This window comes from Oryzias melastigma, linkage group LG2 (genome assembly GCF_002922805.2).
Source record: "Oryzias melastigma strain HK-1 linkage group LG2, ASM292280v2, whole genome shotgun sequence".
NCBI classification, from domain to species: domain Eukaryota; kingdom Metazoa; phylum Chordata; class Actinopteri; order Beloniformes; family Adrianichthyidae; genus Oryzias; species Oryzias melastigma.
Window position 1 is genome coordinate 8213070 of NC_050513.1, and position 19789 is coordinate 8232858.

Here is a 19789-nt window from a genome sequence, read left to right on the forward strand (position 1 = left end):
GAGAGTCTAAAGCAACCCATCATTTTTGGTTGTGAAAGAAAAAGGTCTTTTGGTCACTTCCAGTGATGATAGGAAATTATAAAAAAAGATTAAATATTACAGGAGTAAACATTAAAACAGGCTGCATTAAATTTAATTTTAGCATCTCTTGTAATGTGCAAAACTTAAAAAAATGTATTAAATGGAATAAAATGTACTATTATCAATACTATTTACAACCTATAATAATGATTTGCTAATTTATGGGTTTTGTTTTGGTAATTTTCTTTGAATGTCTCATATAGTGGGTAGTTTTTCCCAATAAGGTTAAACATTTGAGCTGTTTGAAAAATGCTGTATAAATAAAGCTTGATTTGATGCTGATTTCATGTAAAAATATGGAACATTTCAGCAAAGTTCAGGTCTGGACCTCCACTGACATCAATGCCAGAGCTTCTCCGTCTTGTTTTTCCTCACGTATTTCTCCCCTCCCACACACATGCAGTCATATAACCGCGTACATGACTGTTACAAGGCTACACAATTCATTCTAAACGCACAACATCAACATCCAGTTCGCATTTAGCTTAAGTAGTAAAAAAAAGAGGTATTTTCTTCCAAACCATAAGTTATTATCATTCAAATTCATACCATCTAAATATAAAATACAACTGCGGGTCATCGGTTCATTTGTCTACTAAACTAAAAAGAGGCTGAGAATACTAAAAGGCTGTTATTGTGCACTTTACTGCTCTAAAAAGACCAAATCAGGTTTTTCTGAGCGGCTGAGCTGCACAATCATAAAGTGAAATAGAAAGCACTGGTGGTCGACACATCTGAAAGCTGTCTCTATTGAAAATCTTTGAGGGGAAAATGAATGGGTTTGTGAAAAACGTCTTTACAGCACTTTAATGTAAAAAATGTATGCATACGAGTTAAAAATGTACTAAAATGTACTTTTATTATGTTTGTCAGCATGACAAAGCCTCTTAAAAAAAAAATAATAATAATATTTTTACAACTAAGCTCCATCAGGAGATGCTCACCGTCCGTTCAGAGACAAGGCGAACTCCACACCCTCTCTTTGGAAGGGCATCAGACGCTGCAGGAGCTTGTTAGGAAGTCCTGACAGTTGCTGTGACCATCTTCCAGCCCAGCAGGAGCTCGGTCCGCCATCATCCGCCATCTCCACTGGAGAGTGCTCCTCCGGCTTCACGGGCGGGTCGGACTTTAAAAGGGAAAATAGGGTTACTTCATTTCATCTGTACATCCAAAGACACTTCAATCTAAAAGGATAATAATTGTTTGTAGAAAGAATTTTTAAAGAAACTGGTGGGTAATATGTGTTTAAGGAGGGGAAGAAATTTCAACTTTAAACCCAAATTTTATTAAAAAAAGACGTAAAGCAATGAGATGGCTGCTCATCTTAAGCATTATTATTAAGAAAAGATGCTGACTTTACTGTTAAATATATCAAACTATAAATGAACATGCTCCACCTTTTACTCATGTTGTTGCACAGTGATGATTAAAATGTTATCAAACAATGGCTACTAGCTGCTAAAAAAACATTTTTAATTAGCAAACAAATTTTACTAAAATGTTTTAATCAATTATAAAAACGTTCTAATTATGATACAGTTTTAGGGCCAAAGAAAAAGGTTTTTATCAATTACGACTATCAATCTCGTGAATTTATGAGAAAAAAAGTCATAACTGTTAAATTACGAGAAAAAAACTCATATATTCATGACTTAAAAAGTCATAGGCTAAATTTGTCTTTTTCTCGTAAATTTACACGTTTTAAAAACGTAAGTTAATTGCTTTAAATATTGTAAATGTACTACTTTAAATCTAATAAATTTACTATTTTAAATCTTGTACATTTTTTACGTCAACTCCTGTTAACTTATGACTAAATCTCATAAATTTACCACTTTAAGTCTTGTAAACTTAATACTTTAAATGTTGTAAATTTCCGACTTTAAATCTCATCAATGTATTTTTTTAAATCTTGTAAATTTCATTTTAACTATTATAAATGTATTACTTTAAATCTAGTAAATTTACAGTTTTAAATCAAATACATTTATAACTTAAAATCTTGAAAATGTATGACTTCAAATCTTGTAAAATTAGAACTTTAAATCTCGTGAATTAATGACTTAAAATTTTATGAATTTACGACTTTAAATCTTGTAAATTTATGACTTTAAGTATTGTTAAATTTATTATTTTAAATTTTGCAAATTTTCAACTTTAAATTTGTACGTTTATGACTTTAAATCTTGTAAATGTACGACTTTAAATCTTATAAATTTGACTTTAAATCTTGTAAATTTACAACTTTAAATCTCATAACTTTATGGCTTTAAATCACGTAAAATTACAACTTTAAATCTTGTTAATTTCTTACTTCAAATTTTGTAAATTTAGTAGTTTAATTCTAGTATATCTTAGAACTTTAAATCATGCAAATTTATGACTTTAAATCTCGTAAATTTACAAGATTTAAAGTCATACATTTACGAGAAAAAAAGCTTGTTGGGTGCCCCCAATACTCCCTTGTACTTTGATGCTTTGACGTTTTCCTTTAATGTTGTACTGTAATGTTTTCTTTGACAGTTTCTGCACGGCGTCAAAAGTTTGACACCGTGGGCGAGATCGTTGCCATGGAGCAGCCCCACCCCCACTTTCCGCCCCACCCTCACTTTCCGACACCAATTCTTGAAGTTGAGAGCTCTATGTTTACATGCTTTCCCAATAGTGTTCAGCCCCTCACAACCCCAACTTAACATTACCAGGGCAACAAAAATTGCTAGCAATGTTCGAGTTATCCAGCCGTACAGTTTTGAGCCACTCAAAACAAAGACGTACATGGATCTAGTTGTGGCTTGTAGCCGCCCAGCGGATTTTCTACTTAACAAATACGATCTTTTTAAAACAGCTTTTCTTCAGCTGCCCCTGATTCACGACAATTTGAATACAGAAATACGATTTTGAACTTAATTTTTCTATATATGTTTTCCATCATTCAAAAAACACCGCAAGAACATGTTAATAAAACAGTTTTTCTTTTCATTATCTAATTCTTTGACTCAATTTGGAATAAGGCATTGGATTTGGAAGTGGACTTGAAGCTCCTGAAATTCCATATGAGTAAATGTTGGATGCAAACACTTATCAGCTTTTACCCACGCTAAAAACAACATCATTCAGTCAGTCTTAGGTCGTAGCAATTCCATGGCACAGATCTATCTCAAGTATTTAAATGTTTTTTTGCTTTACTTTCTGGGGTTGATGGTTTTGCTGTAATAAGTTAATAAAAAAGCCTTTAATTTATATAATTTCAGGACCACAAAAAGTTTTAGAGTTTATCAAAATCCAAATATTTAAGCAATGTTTCATTATTATGTGGAACTTTGTACATACCGGTATTTGTGTAACAACAAAAACAGAAAATATAAATCTAAACAAACTAGCTCAATAAAAATACTGCAACCATACAGGTATGCAGACGAAAGTAGACAAAGGAGCAGGTGTAAAACATTATGCTGTATTTGACAAGATTATAAAATGTATAACAGAAAAATAGGAAAGGTGAACCGGTATTAAAAAAAGATAACAGATCATAATAAATCCTCAAAGTATAATCTTACAAACTTAAATTTAGGGCCTTCTTTTCTAAGTCGTAATCAATAATCAGTGCAATTACTTTGAGATCAGGGTTATTTGTCTTTGTCAGCTGTTATTTTGAGAAGTATTAAGTCATTTTTGGAAAAGTTTGAATTTTTATGTAGATTCAAAATAGTTGGATCTAAGATGGTCAGCTCTCTAAATACTAATACTTAAATCAGATTGGATCAACAAAACAAATGTATTTAATGTCCATGTTGAGTCCAAATATGTGTAATTTTAGAAATAATCAGAAAATGAAGACATTGAAACATAAAGACAGTAATATAACTAAAATATAAAAGTTTTCTGTGTTCAAACTTACTTCTTAAGGGAAAATATTATCATAACAGCCCAGTTTTTCTTATTTTAAATCAGTCTGCTACAGTTTTTACAAATTAAAACATAAAAATTTGTTAATTTCTAATACTAATATACATAAATGCAGGATGAAATAGATTAGCGTGGAGAAGTTGGTGTGTGAGTCAGATTTTACAACAACTAGAGAAAAGAAATCAGATTTTCATGCAGAACAGCTACTTGTGACGTCATCCAAAGTAGTATGGCCGACGGAAAGCAGCAGAGACCAAATTTTTAAGAAAAAAGCGGTTACATTTTAACAATTACAATGAAAATAATTTTAGAAAGTGTAAATAAACATGGTTATTGCTTAGTATCGTTATTTACGCAGAAAGGGGGGCGATATAACATTTAAGTCAATAAAATTGGTGTTTATTGTTGAACAAGAGATACTTCAACTCAAAGTTCTCGTATAAAAACGAGTAAATTTGAAGCAAGAGGCGATTTTTAAAAAAGTTTTTTTAAAGGGCCTCTTTTGTGACGGCCATGTTTTATCACCAAGAGGGTCTGTTTGTAAAAACAAATGTTTTCCTACCGGGTAAAACATTAAAAAGCTGCCGTCTCTGTGGCCTGGGACTTGAGGTTTCCGTCACTTTCCCTCAACGTGTTATATTTTCTAAGCTACTTCGACCCTAAAACATGCTGCAAAAAGTACAAAATAAAATCTCGTTTCGCTCTGGGACGATGCGAAACACAAGACGACACCGTCAGAAACCGCCAAAAAAATTGACGTCCAGACGTGACATATTTTTAACAGCGCCGCGTGCCGAGCGTGAGGCGCTGACGCACGAGCAGCCCCGCTGTCTCTCCTTCACTCCGCCGCAAACAAGCGGCTGCTTCCACTCTCCGTCAGATCCACGGCTGTTCAGCTAAAACAACGCGGTAAGCCCACGTCACAAAACCCCGCACAACTGTCACGACAAAACACCCGGTCCGTTTTACTCACGCAGCGTGGGTTAGTCGGCAGAAAAAGCCGACTTTGCGGCTGTCACGGCACCCTTTCGCCGGCCGCTTTAAGGTCGCTAGCCAGGTAAGAGTCGTTAGCTTAGCACCGACTAACCGCTACGACTTATTAAGTTACACCTTCAAATCCAAATTTCCATCTAAGGCGCATTTAAATTCTTAAAGGCGTCGCTTAATTCGGCGTTTTGATGAAAAAACTAAACATTTTCATGTAAACGGGACATAATTAATTAACATTTTTAGGCCTGCTTCGACTGTCTCGCGCTGCAGCGGATAGTATGCTAATGTAACTCCACCTAGCTTAAAAAATGTCGGGTTTTACGTTCAATTGCAGTTCAAATAATATTTTTTATACGCCGAATTTAAGATAAATTGATATATTAGAGCTTTCTTGTGTTATATATTATAAATTGGTTATTTAGAACCGACGACATAAAGACAAAGTGAAACTGCTAAGTTTGTAAAGGGAGGCTGGGTTTAATGGAACAAAATATGCCCTGAAAAACACATTTTTGGTGCTTTAGTAAACTCATAATTTGCATATATATTTTTAGTTTATGTTTGGGTTCTATGTTTGGCCATAAGGAAGGTGAAAAAATAATAAAAACAAAGCTTTCTGGTGGGAATAAATGGCTTGTTTCATTGCGCAGAGCAAACAGGATATGAGAGTGCAGTGGTAACTACTATTTCCCTAAATTAATCCCTACTGTTATTTGCTATTAATCTCTAATCTTGTTTGTTTGTTTACATGTCTGTAGCCAACTTACTTCTTAAAGTAGGCAGTAACATCTGCCTTGGCCTATATTTGTCCTTGTCAAACGCCATAAATCAACAATCCAATAACTCAAATAGTGTAATAAGGGAGCCATAACCACCATCACCGATGCACTGGCCCAGACGAGGATCGCCTCATTGACTTTACAGAAATGGACACTTATGGCGGGGAGAGCCTGCGACGAGCCACCAATGAGGCCGGGCATCATGACTGTATAATTTTCATTAGTGGAGCCTGGCAGGTGAAGAGTGGATCTCGGTTTTTGCTCCCTCTAGCTGGTGATTATGCGTTAACCCATTTAGACCTTAAGTGGCCTCTGTGTCATACATGCTGCATTGTCCATATGCTTCATCGGGGGTTTAATGGGTTAATGTCTGCAGCAAAGCAACACGCTGTGCGCTTTATACTTTTTTATTTTTAAGCCTCAAAATAGAGGCTAATAATTTGTTTGCCCCGGCGTTGGAACTTGTGCTCTTTTGACCGTTGATTATGCAGGTTAGGGCGTACTTAAAGCTGATGACATTATCACACACTGAGGTTGTGGTGTAATAGCTTTCGCCAAAGATGTGGCCCTGTGGACTAAATTATTCATCGGCGTCCAGGCGGGCGGTGGTGAAGGGGGAAGAAGAAGAAGAGAAGGAGGAGGAGAAATCTCTCGTTCCTGTAATATTTGGGCATTAAATAATTCATCCGCCTGTCCACAAATTGTTTGTTCAATCGGTGACCTTTTCACGGGATTAAGAAAAGCACAAAAATAATTTCTGCAGAGACCTGGCATAACGAATGGTACAATTATGAGGCAGGATTGGATCTGGTCGTTTGTCGCAGCCTGGCATCGGTTGCTAAGTGACAGCAGGAACTTTTCCACCCACTGTGTTTGCTGCGAAAGTCTGAATGGCTGAATAGGGGAAAACAATCACATTATGGCAGGCTAGACTCGGGCTGGGCGGTTGAGATCTTCCGACGGAGCAAAATTTCGAAAGTCGATCGCTTCTGCGGCGATGTGTCTGTACGGTTACACAACACCTCTGCCTTCTAATGAAGTTCAGATCGGGAATTGATGAGGCTTTCTGCATTGATTTCTTGTAAAAATCCACCAACTCGTGCAATGCAAAGGTGGCAAAGGTGTGGTCAGAGGGCGTCTTGAAACAATACATTTGACTGCAGTGTTTCAGCTTTTTTGTTGGACTAAAAGGTGAAACCTGAAGCGCTCTCTGTTTGTGCGGGAAGCGGGGTGCCGGCTTCAGCGGGAAGGTGGCCCAGTTACCAGCTCAGCCGCACAGCGGCCACCGCCTCCCCATCGACTCTCCACCTGCTCTCCGACTACCTATCTGGCCGCAGACACATCGCCGCCGCTCTCTTTTTCTTTTCACCTCCTCTCTGCCCGCTTCTTCCTAGCCACCTCCACCCGCCCGTTTTTTTTTTCTCTCCTCTTCCTCTCCTTCAATCCATCACTGGGCTGCCCCCACCTCCGTCCTAAAGCAGAGTAGCTAATGAAGAGCCCCATTTAGCCGGTGACTTTGGTTCAGTCGGCGCTCTGTAGTGCCAGCCGGCCTGGACTGCAGCGACTGGCTGCTGAGGCTCTGACATCACGCGGGGGGCAGCTGTTGATTTGGCGCTGTCTCCAAGGCTTGGCTGGCTTGATGGGCTGTGGCAGGTAGACTCGTGTTCTCGCGCCGGCTCTCTCCACCCCTCTCTATCTCTCTCTTTGTGACACCCACCCACCCACCACCTCTCCCTTTACACTCCCCCTCTCGCCGACTTCCACTCGCACTCAGTCGAGCACGAGTACAGGAGGCGGCAGGCGGCTGCCGCGGAGCGAGCTGGAACTCCAGCCTGCTCTCCAGCAGATTGTGCCTCCTGTACGATGGAAGCTAAACAGGCGCTCAGCAGAAGGGATGGGGGGCAGAGCTGCCAGGCGCACAGGTATGTCCTGTGAGCAGATGTCCGTTCCTTTTTATCATTTCTTTCCTTTTTCATTTGGTTTAGAAGCTTTAATCCAATTTTGACGCTGTTAATAATTGCTGTTTTTAAAGTAGAAATGTTTTATCCAACAACTTTTGTTGCTGTAAAAACCTAAAATCTTATCTGGTTGCTTCTGAAATCTTCTGGCGAGTTTCTCGGGGATAATTAACCAAGATCAGCCAATAAGCAGCTTCTGCATCTATTGTTCTCCCTGTTTGTTCTGCAGCTGATTCCTCCAAATGGACTTTAATGAGTTCCTCTCTGAGGTTTCTAGACGTTCTCGCTTTTACGCCGCTTTCCATGTTTATTATTTTCCCCTCTAATTGCCTAGATTGATATTCCCTTGAAGCTCTCTTATGGGATAGATAATGGATTACCTACATGATCTGCTGTGGATTTAATTTATTAAGGCTGGCTGTACCTCTGCTGCGCCGCACCGCCGTCTGCAACCCGCAAGGCAGAGCGAGCAGCACAATTAGGGGCTCATTTATGCCTGTTTTCTCTGCTAAATCAGTCGGAGCCGTTACAAGCACTTCTTTACTCCGACACCACCTCCGTTGCTCTGAAATTGAGGCAAGCGGAGGATGAAAGTGGTGTAATTTTATCAGCTAATCGTTCTTTTGCTCCAATTAGATCCCACCCCAGCGAGGGGCTCTTTGCTTTGCTTTGCAGTGGCAGAAACAGTTCTGAAAAACTGGAAGATTAGTTACCTAGTTAGGCAAAACAAAAAAAAATCACGAAATCAATTTTGAAAGCGGCACCATGGCAGCGAAGGAGCTAAGCGACTTCATTTACTGCAATAGACGATTGGTTTTGTTCATCAGGGCGCGTGTCATGCCGTCTGCAGGAGCCGGCGTCCTCCGAATGTGTCTGTGGCTTTGTTTGAGAGTCTGAAATTGATGCTACAGCTGAGAAACATGTGGCTGCTTGCTTCCTGATGCTTAATAATGGAATCAAAAGAGGTGCGTGTAACAGAACATGTTGTTTCCTTTGAAAATGTGTGATGGATTTTGATCCTCTGAGTGGAGGATCTTCAAGTTTTTTTTCCCTCTTTGATTTGTTCGTTGACCGCTCAGAAAAAGGTACTGCTCTTCCATCCATCGCGGCTGGATTTTTTTTTCCCCGCAGCAAACGAGCAAAGGTGACAGCTTGTTCTTTTTCCCGCTCTCCGCCTCGACTCTTCACGCTCCGGTGAGAATCGAGCGGCGGATCGAAGCGACAGAGGGTCCCTCACCTTCGATTTGAGCTGGTTATAACCCGGACAAGAACCCCCTCCCGATCCACGCACAGCTGAGCAGAGCCGAGCGGAGGTGTGTGGGAGGGGAAAGGTCAGGCTCCGGGAGGAAGACAGGTGTGCGCCCGGGCCGCCGTCGCGCCCGGAGCTTTTATGTGTCGCAGTGATTGAGCGTTTCGTCGTTAGTTTGAACTGGAGAGCCGTTTAAGCACTTCAGTTTAGTTGATGATGCTTTAGTGGATTTTTATTCAAGAGATCATTCCCATCAATCATGTGTGTGGCCGATTCTGTCAGGAAGCTGTTTTTTCTTTCATTAAGGATGTATGCATTTTGAGCGCTTGATGGGAGATGATGGTTTTCACCTCCAGCGAGCCACTCCCTTATCATAAGTTCCCCGCCGTGGGAGATTGTGTGCGTCTCCTGCAGGGCTGGAGCTTGTTATTAGCTGCTGATCTCCTGTTCTATTCAGGCGTTAGTGTGACAGTCACTGCAGAGCGGCGGTCGGACTCTGATTTTCTGTGTTGGTGCGCGATGGCTGCAAGACTGCCCTGCAATGAAGTTCCACATCTTCTCATACGTTAGTCAGGAGTTCCTCGACTTTATTTCTCCTGCCAGATTGGAAAACTAGCAATATGATTCCTTAAAATCCACCATCTAAGTGTTGAAAAGAGGTAAAGCAACTGATGTACATCGTTTCAGGACATCCAGCCCCTGATCATGACAGTCGATGGAGGTAAAAATGTTATTTTCTGTAGCAGAACTACAATTACTTTTGGTATATATCACGATGATGATAATAGAAGCCAGGAAAAAAAAAAAAAAAAGCTGATGCGACGAACAGATCGGTCATTGAATCAGTTTTATGAGTCACCTATCGGTCTCTTACATCATCATCAGCTGATTACATTTCAGATGTGGCAGCCAGTCGTACAGTATGTTTTCCTTCATTCATTTACATTTTTTGTTAGCATTTCTTCTTGCATCAAAGGAGAGATATAAATCTATTCAATATTTCAATTGCTGCTATTTTAGGCTGTTTTTTTTGTCCAATACATCGTTGATTCAGTTTGTTTTGTCGCTTATTAGAAATTTTTCAGAAATTGTCTGGTTTGCCGACAAGCGGCGGGAAGTTTCTCAGCGGTAAAAACGTCTAATGCTGGGTTTTTACCAGCTTGGCAGGGGTGCCTTCTCCTCCTGCTGCCTCAGCCGCACTCCCAGTCTCAGGGCTCATCCATTATTTATGGCGCGAAGGCACGCACAGGCCCCAGAAATAAACACTTGCCCGCACAGAATCCTCGCCCTCCGCCTCCCAAGTCGAAAAAACTTTGGGCCCACTGACATCCCGTCAGTCCACGCGAACCCAGCCGACCTCCGACCTGTCCCCTTCTCCCAGCACAGCAAGCGCTAACGCACCGCCTCTCCCCATCGCAGGTCGCCAGGGGTCATGAGGGTCTCAGGGGCCCCGCTGGCTGTGCAGAGCAGCTGAAGCAGGCATGGGCAACGTTTTGGATGGCATCATCAGGCTCCGCCTCTCTGACGTCACCGGCCACAACCACCACTGGCTACGCAACAAGTACGTCTCCTGTTGGTGTCTTACTGTACTGAGATTTAAACTTAATACAGACAACTTTTATAGTGTAAAGTCTTTGTCTACATTTTATTACAAAATATATTTAGTGTTCTTATTGATGCCACTGTTGTGTGTAAAAATGCAATGAAAATGTGCTTAACAATATAAAAAATAAATAATCGTGTACAGTCACTTCTAATATGTAAACAGCCTGTAATATGAGTTGTTAATATGAAATATGACAAAAACAGGGTTTATGCTGTTCAGTTTTGTAGTTTTTTTCAAAATCCGATCAATTATACTAAAAATGTATTTATAAGAACAGCCGGGTACATCTTTTGAGTTCTGCATTGGGCTTTTCAGTTCAGGTTTTAAATCACACCTGAGATCTCATTCCTGTGTGATAGTGTTCACTTGCAAGTGAACTCTGTTAAGAACTAAAGTTCAGCAAAGAGATGCAAACTAATTTCAGGTCAATAGTTGAGGAAGTCACTAAAATTTTATAAAATGGGAACTACGGTGTTTGGAGGAATTGAGGATACTAATGAATATATAATCGTAAGAAAGTGTAACAAGACGTGTTTTTTTTTTCTTTTTTTTAATTGATGGATTTCCTCTTGTAAATGAAGCCCCCAAGCCAGGAAAAGTTAGAATGTAGCATTTCTAGATAGTTTGGACCAAAAGTCTATGGTAAACCAATCCAATCCAGGTAAAGGTATAAAAGGATTTACTTTACTCTCTTTACACTTTACACTCTACTAGCGCATCTCTGGCACCTACAAATGAAAGAGGCTCAGTATGAAATGTCAAAGTGGTGTAGATCTTGTGATTCTTGTTCAAGGATTTTTTTTTCTTTCACAGCTCTATTCCAATATATGAAAGACTGTGTCATAGAATTCAGGCCAGGCACAAACCGAAATAATCAATTTCCCCAATTGGTCAAATTTCAAACTTTCGGCACCAGTTCAAAGGGCGCTAGCTTTTTAGGTATGCCCCAAAAATGCCTGTAGAAACTTGCGTAGCATTGCATGAACGTGGGAGTTTTTAATTCATAACCCTGAAATATGCATTTGTGTAAACTTTTCAATGAAAGTAATCGCTTTAACATGTGTTGCGGGGGCAGTGTGAATGTTGCTTGACATTCTATGAACTACCACAACCCTTCAACCCTTTACCCTATTGAAGTTAGTCTGATTCGGAATCTGAAAATAGCGACTTTTTACACAATTAGCATAAACCAGCTGATTCTGACAGAAAAAAAAAACGTCTCAACTCCTGCAAAATGTTGATTATTGCCGCAAAGCTACTTTTCTCAGCTTCAAAAGAACGGGTTTGAAGTGTATTAATTGCGTAAACGTTATAGAGTTATGGTAGTTCAAAGAGTGTGTTATTCCCATTGACTGTATAAGAGGACTGGACCAAGTTAGTGTGACATCATCCACAGAAAATGGTTTTCTTCTTGCTCCAACCAAATAAAGTCAATGCAGTAGCCATGGTTTTCGCGATATGGACACAATGTTGAATCATCAGTAAGCAGAGATTGGTCCGAGTCGGTCTGAGTCATCGTTTCTATGGCAACTTCCTTCCCCAATCAGGAGTGAGCTTGTGAGCTTTCCACTGAAAACGGGATTGGAAGAATCTGTCAAACATTTTGAACGTTCGAGGTGGGGCCAGCGGGCACCACGTGCTTTGATTGAGGCATCTGATTGGTCAGTTTATAACATGAATAAAGAATGGAAAAACAACAAGAACATTTTTAAAAGGGTATCAGAGCAAAACATGGTTATTCTGAAAAATGAAATGACTTCTTTGAGCCAGTAGGTACTTCCTACTTGGAATGCGAGGAGGGAGCAATCACTCAGTCCAGTTCTCTTATACAGTCGATGGTTATTCTGTGTCACCAGTGACATCTCCAGGATTTAACCCCTTCACATTGTTGATCGTTGAATGCAGGACTCTACTTAACTGAGTATCACCTTGAACAAAATAAGAATATTTTTTTATATACAGTAATTTGAAATAACTTCAGGGATCAAGAGGTCAAAAGGTTAAGCTGTAGTTCTTGTGACTTTTTTTACGGTGAGTCACCGTCAAACTTTGTGACGAGAAACATCGGCTTTGTACATTTCTGTCGCTTTTAGACAGAATCTTGAACATAGAATGGTTTTCTGAAGTTAAAGAAGTCTTAAACATACACACTGTCAGGCTTAAAAGAACCCACTTCGCCACTCACGAGATTTCTTAATGCAACACCAAAGACCAAATGATGATCCGCGTTACTTATGCAGTCAGAACATCAGGGATTCTGAGCAGGCTCGCTCTGCAATTACTTCAACCGCGAGGGACCAGACGGGGAAATACGAATACATCAAAGTCCTGAAGCCACATTTTAGAGCAATACTCAAGTCCCATGATAAAAATGTGTTTGGGAGAATGAATGATCTGGTGAGAGACAAAATAGCCATCCATCACAGGAGCCCGGCTGTGGAAAATATCCGTCTAATATTGTAAATCTTCAGCTGAGCGACTCGGGAGACTTCACTCATCAAAATGTCAACAACAGACACTAAATATTCAGAGACGAGCGCGGCACTCTGGAGTATTAAGCTGTTTTCCTTCAGATTGTAGAAAAAAAAATAAAAAAAATACCAGTGTTGCTTTTGTCAAAACCCCTGACAGGTCATTGAAATTCAGTTGAAGTGCTACGTCAGGTTTTAGCTTAACCCTGTAGCCTCACAGTGTCGGGTTAGCAGGCCGATCCGGAGAGCTGCTCCACCTCTTTGGATCAATCGTGCTGCCAAAGATCACAGAGAACACGGTGCCACCACATGCAGATCCAGTTCTGATCTGTGGAGTAAATTTAAGGATTCCTAATTAACCTATTAATCATGGCTTTCATGTAGCAGATGCCTTCCTTCCTTCCCTTCTTTTTCTGCTGGTGGAGCTGCATAATAACAGCCAGTCTCCAGGAGGAACTCACACTATGACTTCTGCAAAGGAAGGTCGTGGCACTACACAGACGTCACCATAAGTGCAACTTCTGCTCCATAATCACAGAGGGTAATGTTATCTCATTAACAAGGCGGACTTTCCTAAAAAACTGTTTCTGTTGGGATTTGATCGTTTATTTGTGCCCCATCTCTGGTAAAACAAGTATGGAAATGGCAAATGTTTTCCCTCCGGCCATTTGACAAACCAGCAGAAGAGAGGCAGCAATCTCAAACCTGTTTTTCTCACAGAAGCGAGCTGCTCCCCGCTGCGCTCTGTCCAGTCGGGGCCTTTTGTCTGGAGCTGAACAGCTGCAGAGCTACGAGGCAGAGCCGCGGAAAAGCGGTGACTGATGACCGCAGGGCTGCGTCGCCTCCTCTCCTCATTGTCCCGCTTTAAATGACTTTAGTCATCAGAGGCTCTCGGCGTTGTCAGACACGGGCGTCACTAATTTTGGAAGAATCCCATTCAGACTAAAAGCCATTAATAATAACGTTAGTAACGAGCGTTTATGCTGCGATAACGACTCACTCGGCAGGTTATTCAGTTCAATTTTATTTATATAGCCCAATATTACAACACAGTTGTCTCACCGGTAATGGTCCAAAAACATCAAATCAGTCAGGATGCTGTGGTTGTTGGTGTCGAAGGCTGCACTGACATCTAACAGGACCAGAATGGAGATTAGTCTCTTTTCTGATTCCAATAACAAATTATTAGTGACTCTAACTAGTGCAGTTTCAGTGCTATGGTGTAGTCTGAACCCTGACTGAAAATCCTCAAAATGGCTATTGTTCTGTAGGTGGCAGTATAGCTGCTTTACTACATTTAGCCATCCAAAAGGAGAGTTATGGAAGAACAGTGTCTTCAAATTCAGATGTTACTTCCACTCGATGATGTCATCTGTAGTCGCTAGTCCGCTACGTTAGCGCAGAGGTGCTAACACTCAGAAATACATACATTCATTGGTTTTAGAGCTTTAAAAAGGACATGCTACAACAAAAAGTCATTACTTACATTTAAACTTCTGTGCTTCAGAGCACACCCATGTGAAGGTTCACTCTACTGGCGGAGGGATACAGAATTCAAAGTCCTTTCACTCTACTCTATAAACCCTATTTCAGACACCCCTTTCCCTTCTAATGCCCCCTCAATTGGAGGGTAGGGGAAGAATTCAGATTCGGCCCAAGTGGTGACTTTTTGTTTCAGCTTGACCTTTTTAAAGTTATAAAACTGACATTGTTATGTATTTTTCGCTAGCTGACTCTTGATGATGTCATTGAAGGGTTAACAGCGTCTGAATTTGAAGACACTTGGTTTTCCGTTTTGCTCCGTTTGGAGGGCTAAATGTAGGGGAAGAATTTGGATTGGGCCCAACTCTTTCGAGGATTTTTGAAATGATTATAACTTCACTACACAAAGTATTTACAGTAAATTTCAACATATTTTTCAGCGGATCTTATTAATATCCTCTTTTTTTTTCCATACAATGACTTGACATTTAAAATTTTGGAAATGTTTTTTGTAATGTCATTCACCTTCAAAAGAAACACGTTTCTGCTTTTAGATGCGTTTCCCCGTTTCCTTCAGTTCAACAGTCTCATGACTCTTTGACTCTTACTGGACACCATTAAGCAGAATTTAGCATCTCCATACATCTATAACTTCAAAATATATATATTTTTTTACCTCTAAGGTTGTGTCAAGCCCTTTCGAGGAATGCCAAAAACATCAAACTCCTTTTTATTTTGAACTTTTAACCTAATTTCAGTCCAGTGAAACAGAATTATCTTAATCGGATTTAAAGAAAAGCGTAGCTAAGTGACCAATGGAGCAAATTTTTTTCTGCTGTAATGCCTCAAAGAGCGCGTTTGTAACAGGGATTCTCCGGTGATCGCCGTCGACTTACAAGTCCGTCTTCCTTCTGGGAGTACCTGATGTTTTTTGCATCTTGTGCCTCGGCCAAGTTGTGCTTGACTAATTTTTCCAAACAATTAGAGCCGCCTGTAGACAGGCTGGGTCTCTTATTGTTGTGGCAGCAGCTTCTGACTTGGAAACTTTTGCGGGCAAATTGGCGATGTGAGGAAAAGTATCCCTAAGTCATTCGCCGGGGCTTCCAAAAATTCGATCGCTGCTAATGAGTTGGATCAGGTGATTCCAGGTTCTGATTGATTGCACACACCTGATCCAGGTGATGAACAGAAAATGGGACAGGAATAGCTGGAAAACAAGCAGTAATAGAATTCTGTTGTTCCAACATCTCATTTAAATGTATGCACTTATAGATCCACTCTTGTCATCTTTTGATCTATTTTCAAACCGTTTCCAGTGGTCTTTTAATTATGATTATGTTTTTTATTTCCAAATCCAAAAATCTGTTTAGTTTTCTAGGACCTAGTTTCTGCAGAGCGGCAGTAGGTCACTAGAAATTTCCCTCTCCGAGACTTTTTCCGTCAAGCAGCTCCGCCCCCACTTCCTGTTGCTGAGAGGTCTCTGCTTACACACTCTCCCACTAGCTTACAGTCCCTCAATTCCCAACTTAATATTACTGGTAAAACAAAAATTGAAATCAATGTTGGAGCAATCCAAATGTACTTCCAGCTCGGGTAAAGAAAACGAAGATGTTTATGGATCTAGTCATCTACCAGCAGATGCATCAAAATTTGAGGGTAGCAAGGAGCTTGTGGCCTGCCCAGAGAATTTTTTACGTCTCGTATACAATCATTTTTAAACAATATTTTGTTTTTGTCTGCTTTTGTTTCACAGGAATACTCAGATTTTCTTTTTAAAACATACCCTCCATGATTAGAAAAATACCACAAAAACACGTTCAAAACACCAAAAACCCAATTTTCATTTGAGTAGGTCTTTAAGACTTTACTGACATCAACAAAAGAACAGGCCGCTCTCAATAGCTCCCACTATACCTTCCAGTCACCTCTCAGTAATGATAGAACAAAGTGGAAGCCATTGGGGACAACAGCTATTTGGTCATGAGGTGGTAGGGTCATCAGGTCACAACAGACCTCCAAATGTCATGTGGCTTTTAGATGAAGTCCAAAACATCTACTATTTCTGGTAAATTAAAGTGCTCATCAGTGTCTGACTTCACAAATTCCTTTGGAAGAACGGTCAAACATCCCTGTGAACAAGTCTAAACCTGTGGAAAGCATTTCTAGACCAGCTGAAGCTGTTATGCTACCTTCACACCAGCCATGTGGGTTTTTGTATGCTCTGTTAGCATAGCGTTCACACAGGACTGTCGCTACCTGATACTAGCTCATGAACTCAGTTGGCAGAGGCTTGGTGCAAATTTAGCAAGTTTTGCTCCAGACCCTTTCTGACACAGCTCTTTTCCAATATTTGAAAGACTTGGTGTCATTTAATTTTCAGTCTGGGACAAACCACAACTATTAATTTCTCCCTCATGATTGATTTTCAAACATTTGGTACTTCTGTGTTTTGTATAGGACCCTATTCAAACGCTACTACCAAATCCGAGTCCCTGATTGATCAAAGTTCAACTGGTTTAACTTTTGACCCAGTGGCTTACTATTTTTTTGGATGTAAACTTTAAAAGCTGACTTAAAAACTTGGGTAGCGCAAATGTGTAGCACAAATACATAGCGACGCGCAGAGCTTGAACACAAGCTCGAAACACACTTTTCCATAGACTTTTCATTGACTGGTCAAAGTTCAAGTGTTTTAATTTTTGCCACGCATTCAATGGCTACGATTTCTTGTATGTAGACTGCTAAAACTAACTCAAAAACTTGCGTACCAACACGTGAACGCAAAAATTTGAACACAGAAGCCCGAAACGCACATTTGCATAGATTTGTCATTGATTGGTCAAAGTTCAACTGCTTTAATTTTAGATGCACACTCAAGGGCTAGGACTTTTTTGTATGTAAACTTCGAAGGCTGACTTAAAAAGTTGGGTTGCGTAAATGTGTAGCGCAGTTACATAGCGACGCGCAAATACGATAGTTTGAACACAGAAACTAGAAACACACATTATTAACATAGACTTTTCATTGACTGGTCAAAGTTTGAGTGTTTTAATTTTTGCCGTGCATTCAATGGCTACGATTTCTTGTATGTTGACTGATAAAATTCTAGAAACCTAAAAACATGCGTAGCAACACGTGAACGCAAAAGTTTGAATACTGAAGCCCGAAATGCAAATTTGTGTAGATTTGTCATTGATGCGCACTCAATGGCCGTGAATTTTTGCTTGTAGACTCCAAAAACTGACTTGTTCATTGACGTGCAAATGTGAGCGGTTGAACACAGGAGCCCAAAACACACGTTTACGTGGACGTTTCATTGATTGGTCAAAGTTGAACTGGGTTAATTTTTGACGATGACTCTATAGCTACTATTTTTTTATATGTAGACTCAAAAAACTGACTTAAAACTTGTGCTGCAACCACGAGCGCAAAGGTGTAAATGCAGAAGCCTGAAATGTATATTTACGTAGACTTTTCATTGATTGATCAAAAGTCAACTGGTTAAACTTTGGTCACGTACTCATTGGCTACAATTTATTCTGTATAGACTCCAAAAAATAACTTTAAAACTTGCTTAGCGACGCATGAACACAAAAGTTTGAACACAGAAGCCCAAAACACACGTTTACGAAGACTTTTCATTGACCGTGGTCGCTCAAACGCTTGTCTTCGAGCCTGCTGTGAGCGTAGCATAAGAGATGGACTAAATCTACATCAGAACCCACAGATTTGCTAATCAGAATTTTTCATTTTGTGCTTTTACCAAAAATATCCAAGCTTACTTGTAGTTTGGACTCAAAGTGCTAAGCCTTTTATTGAGAAGTCACCTTGTTGCACCTTGTTTCTCCTGTCTTGTCGCTAACACGGCTTTGCAATCTGGCCAACACTCTTGGCACGAGGAAAGCAGAGGCTTAATGGTCCAAACTGTGCTATTCTGACCCGAACCTCACTGTGTGGCTCGCCAGGAGAGGAGCTAATGATTCAAATCCTCTCAACAAGCTTGCATGAAACCTACACTACCGGTGCCAAGAGAAGGGCTCTAACCTGATAAAATCTATACTTTTATCTTGTGCTGATACAGCTATCAGAAGGTAGACTTTGTTGCACCTTTTTTTGTATCTTGTGCTTAAGAGGCCCTAATGTCTTTCAGGTTCTTCTAGTTTGCCGTCGTCTTCCCGTGAGACTTTGCGATGAGAATGTCCGATATTGCAAATACTGAAACGATGAAAGTTTCCGAGGCGGCCGAAACCGTGACATCTGTGAAAGACAACGCCAGCAACTCTGAGGCCTCAGAGCAGAGCCAAAGCTGCAGGGATGAACACAACAACAACAACAACAGCAGCAGCAGCAACAACAAGAAGGACATGCAGGTAAAAGAGCTGTGCTTTCTGCAACCTGAATACTAGAATTTCAATAAGCAGCCATGCTCTCGCGTGGCAGGAGGCGTCACTTTCAGGCGCTGTTTTAACGCGCTCAGACTCGAGTCCCTGCACGAGTGGTGCCGGTTGCCTTGGTTACAGGGAGCCTCGGGGCTAAGTGGGTTAATGACCTGACTGGACCCGGAACGAGCTGAAGACACCTGACAGCCTCGGCAAACATTTTGACTCTTTCTGCACTCATTTCCATGAAAATTCGGTGACAGCAAGCGTCAAACGGCAACCGCCTCGGGGATCTCCTGTCACCCGTGACACTGAAGAGGAGTCTCCCAGGTGCTTCAGCTCCACAAAAAAACCCATGAAAACCCTGCAAAAATTTACATATTCTGAGGCAATAAAGTGGAGGATTCAGTTCAGATAAATCCAAAAAACCGCTAGTTATGGAGACTTTTTCAGAACCTGCTGATTTCTGATGTAGGAATAGACGAGGTAAAGTTTTGTTTGGAAACGTGAAGAACTAAAAATAGCATTCAGGCCAATCTGGCCTTGTGATCGGAGCGGCGAGTAGGGCAGGCAGATAATCGGAGCTCAAATCCTGGCTTATCTGCCAAGTACCTTCATCTAAGTTATCCTGAAGATCAGAGGGAAACCAACATGAGGAGGGTTAAAATAATAGCCTCTTATTTCAGTTTGAAAAAGTGACTATTTTAGCCATGTACTACTAGAAACAGTAAAAACTGATCGCCTACAGATTGATTCGTTTGGATTATTCAAAGAAAAGTTGTTTGATATCTTATCTATCCGTTGGAATGTTCAAGGTTGACAAATAACTTGAATTTTTGCACAAAAAACTAAATTTGGGGCAATATTTTACCTAGTTGCCTAGCAACA

The 19789-nt window shown here is 40.4% G+C and overlaps 2 protein-coding genes across 12 annotated transcripts in view; one reads left to right on the forward strand and one right to left on the reverse strand.

Moving 5' to 3' along the window:
- Positions 1–5083, reverse strand: part of zranb3 (zinc finger, RAN-binding domain containing 3) — a 162254-nt gene extending 157171 nt beyond the window's left edge. The window contains exons 1-2 of one of the 2 annotated variants that reach the window (XM_024294520.2): positions 4961–5083; positions 1026–1207 (exon numbers count right to left, since the gene is read on the reverse strand). In XM_024294520.2, coding sequence (XP_024150288.1) covers positions 1026–1165 — 140 coding nt within the window. In that variant the 5' untranslated portion in view covers positions 1166–1207; positions 4961–5083. Of the gene's footprint in view, positions 1–1025; positions 1208–4549; positions 4761–4960 lie in introns of those variants that run through there. The other variant, XM_024294518.2, reaches the window with a different exon arrangement.
- Positions 4762–19789, forward strand: part of LOC112160142 (R3H domain-containing protein 1) — a 42560-nt gene continuing 27532 nt past the window's right edge. For 8 of the 10 annotated variants that reach the window (XR_002921615.2, XM_024294521.2, XM_024294529.2 and 5 more), the window contains exons 1-3: positions 7503–7678; positions 10383–10524; positions 18673–18892. Coding sequence is in view for 9 of the 10 variants with exons in the window: in XM_024294521.2 (XP_024150289.1) it covers positions 18713–18892 (180 nt within the window). In the remaining variant the exon portion in view is untranslated. Of the gene's footprint in view, positions 4897–5022; positions 5045–7502; positions 7679–10382; positions 10525–18672; positions 18893–19789 lie in introns of those variants that run through there. The other 2 variants (XM_024294522.1, XM_024294523.2) reach the window with 2 other exon arrangements.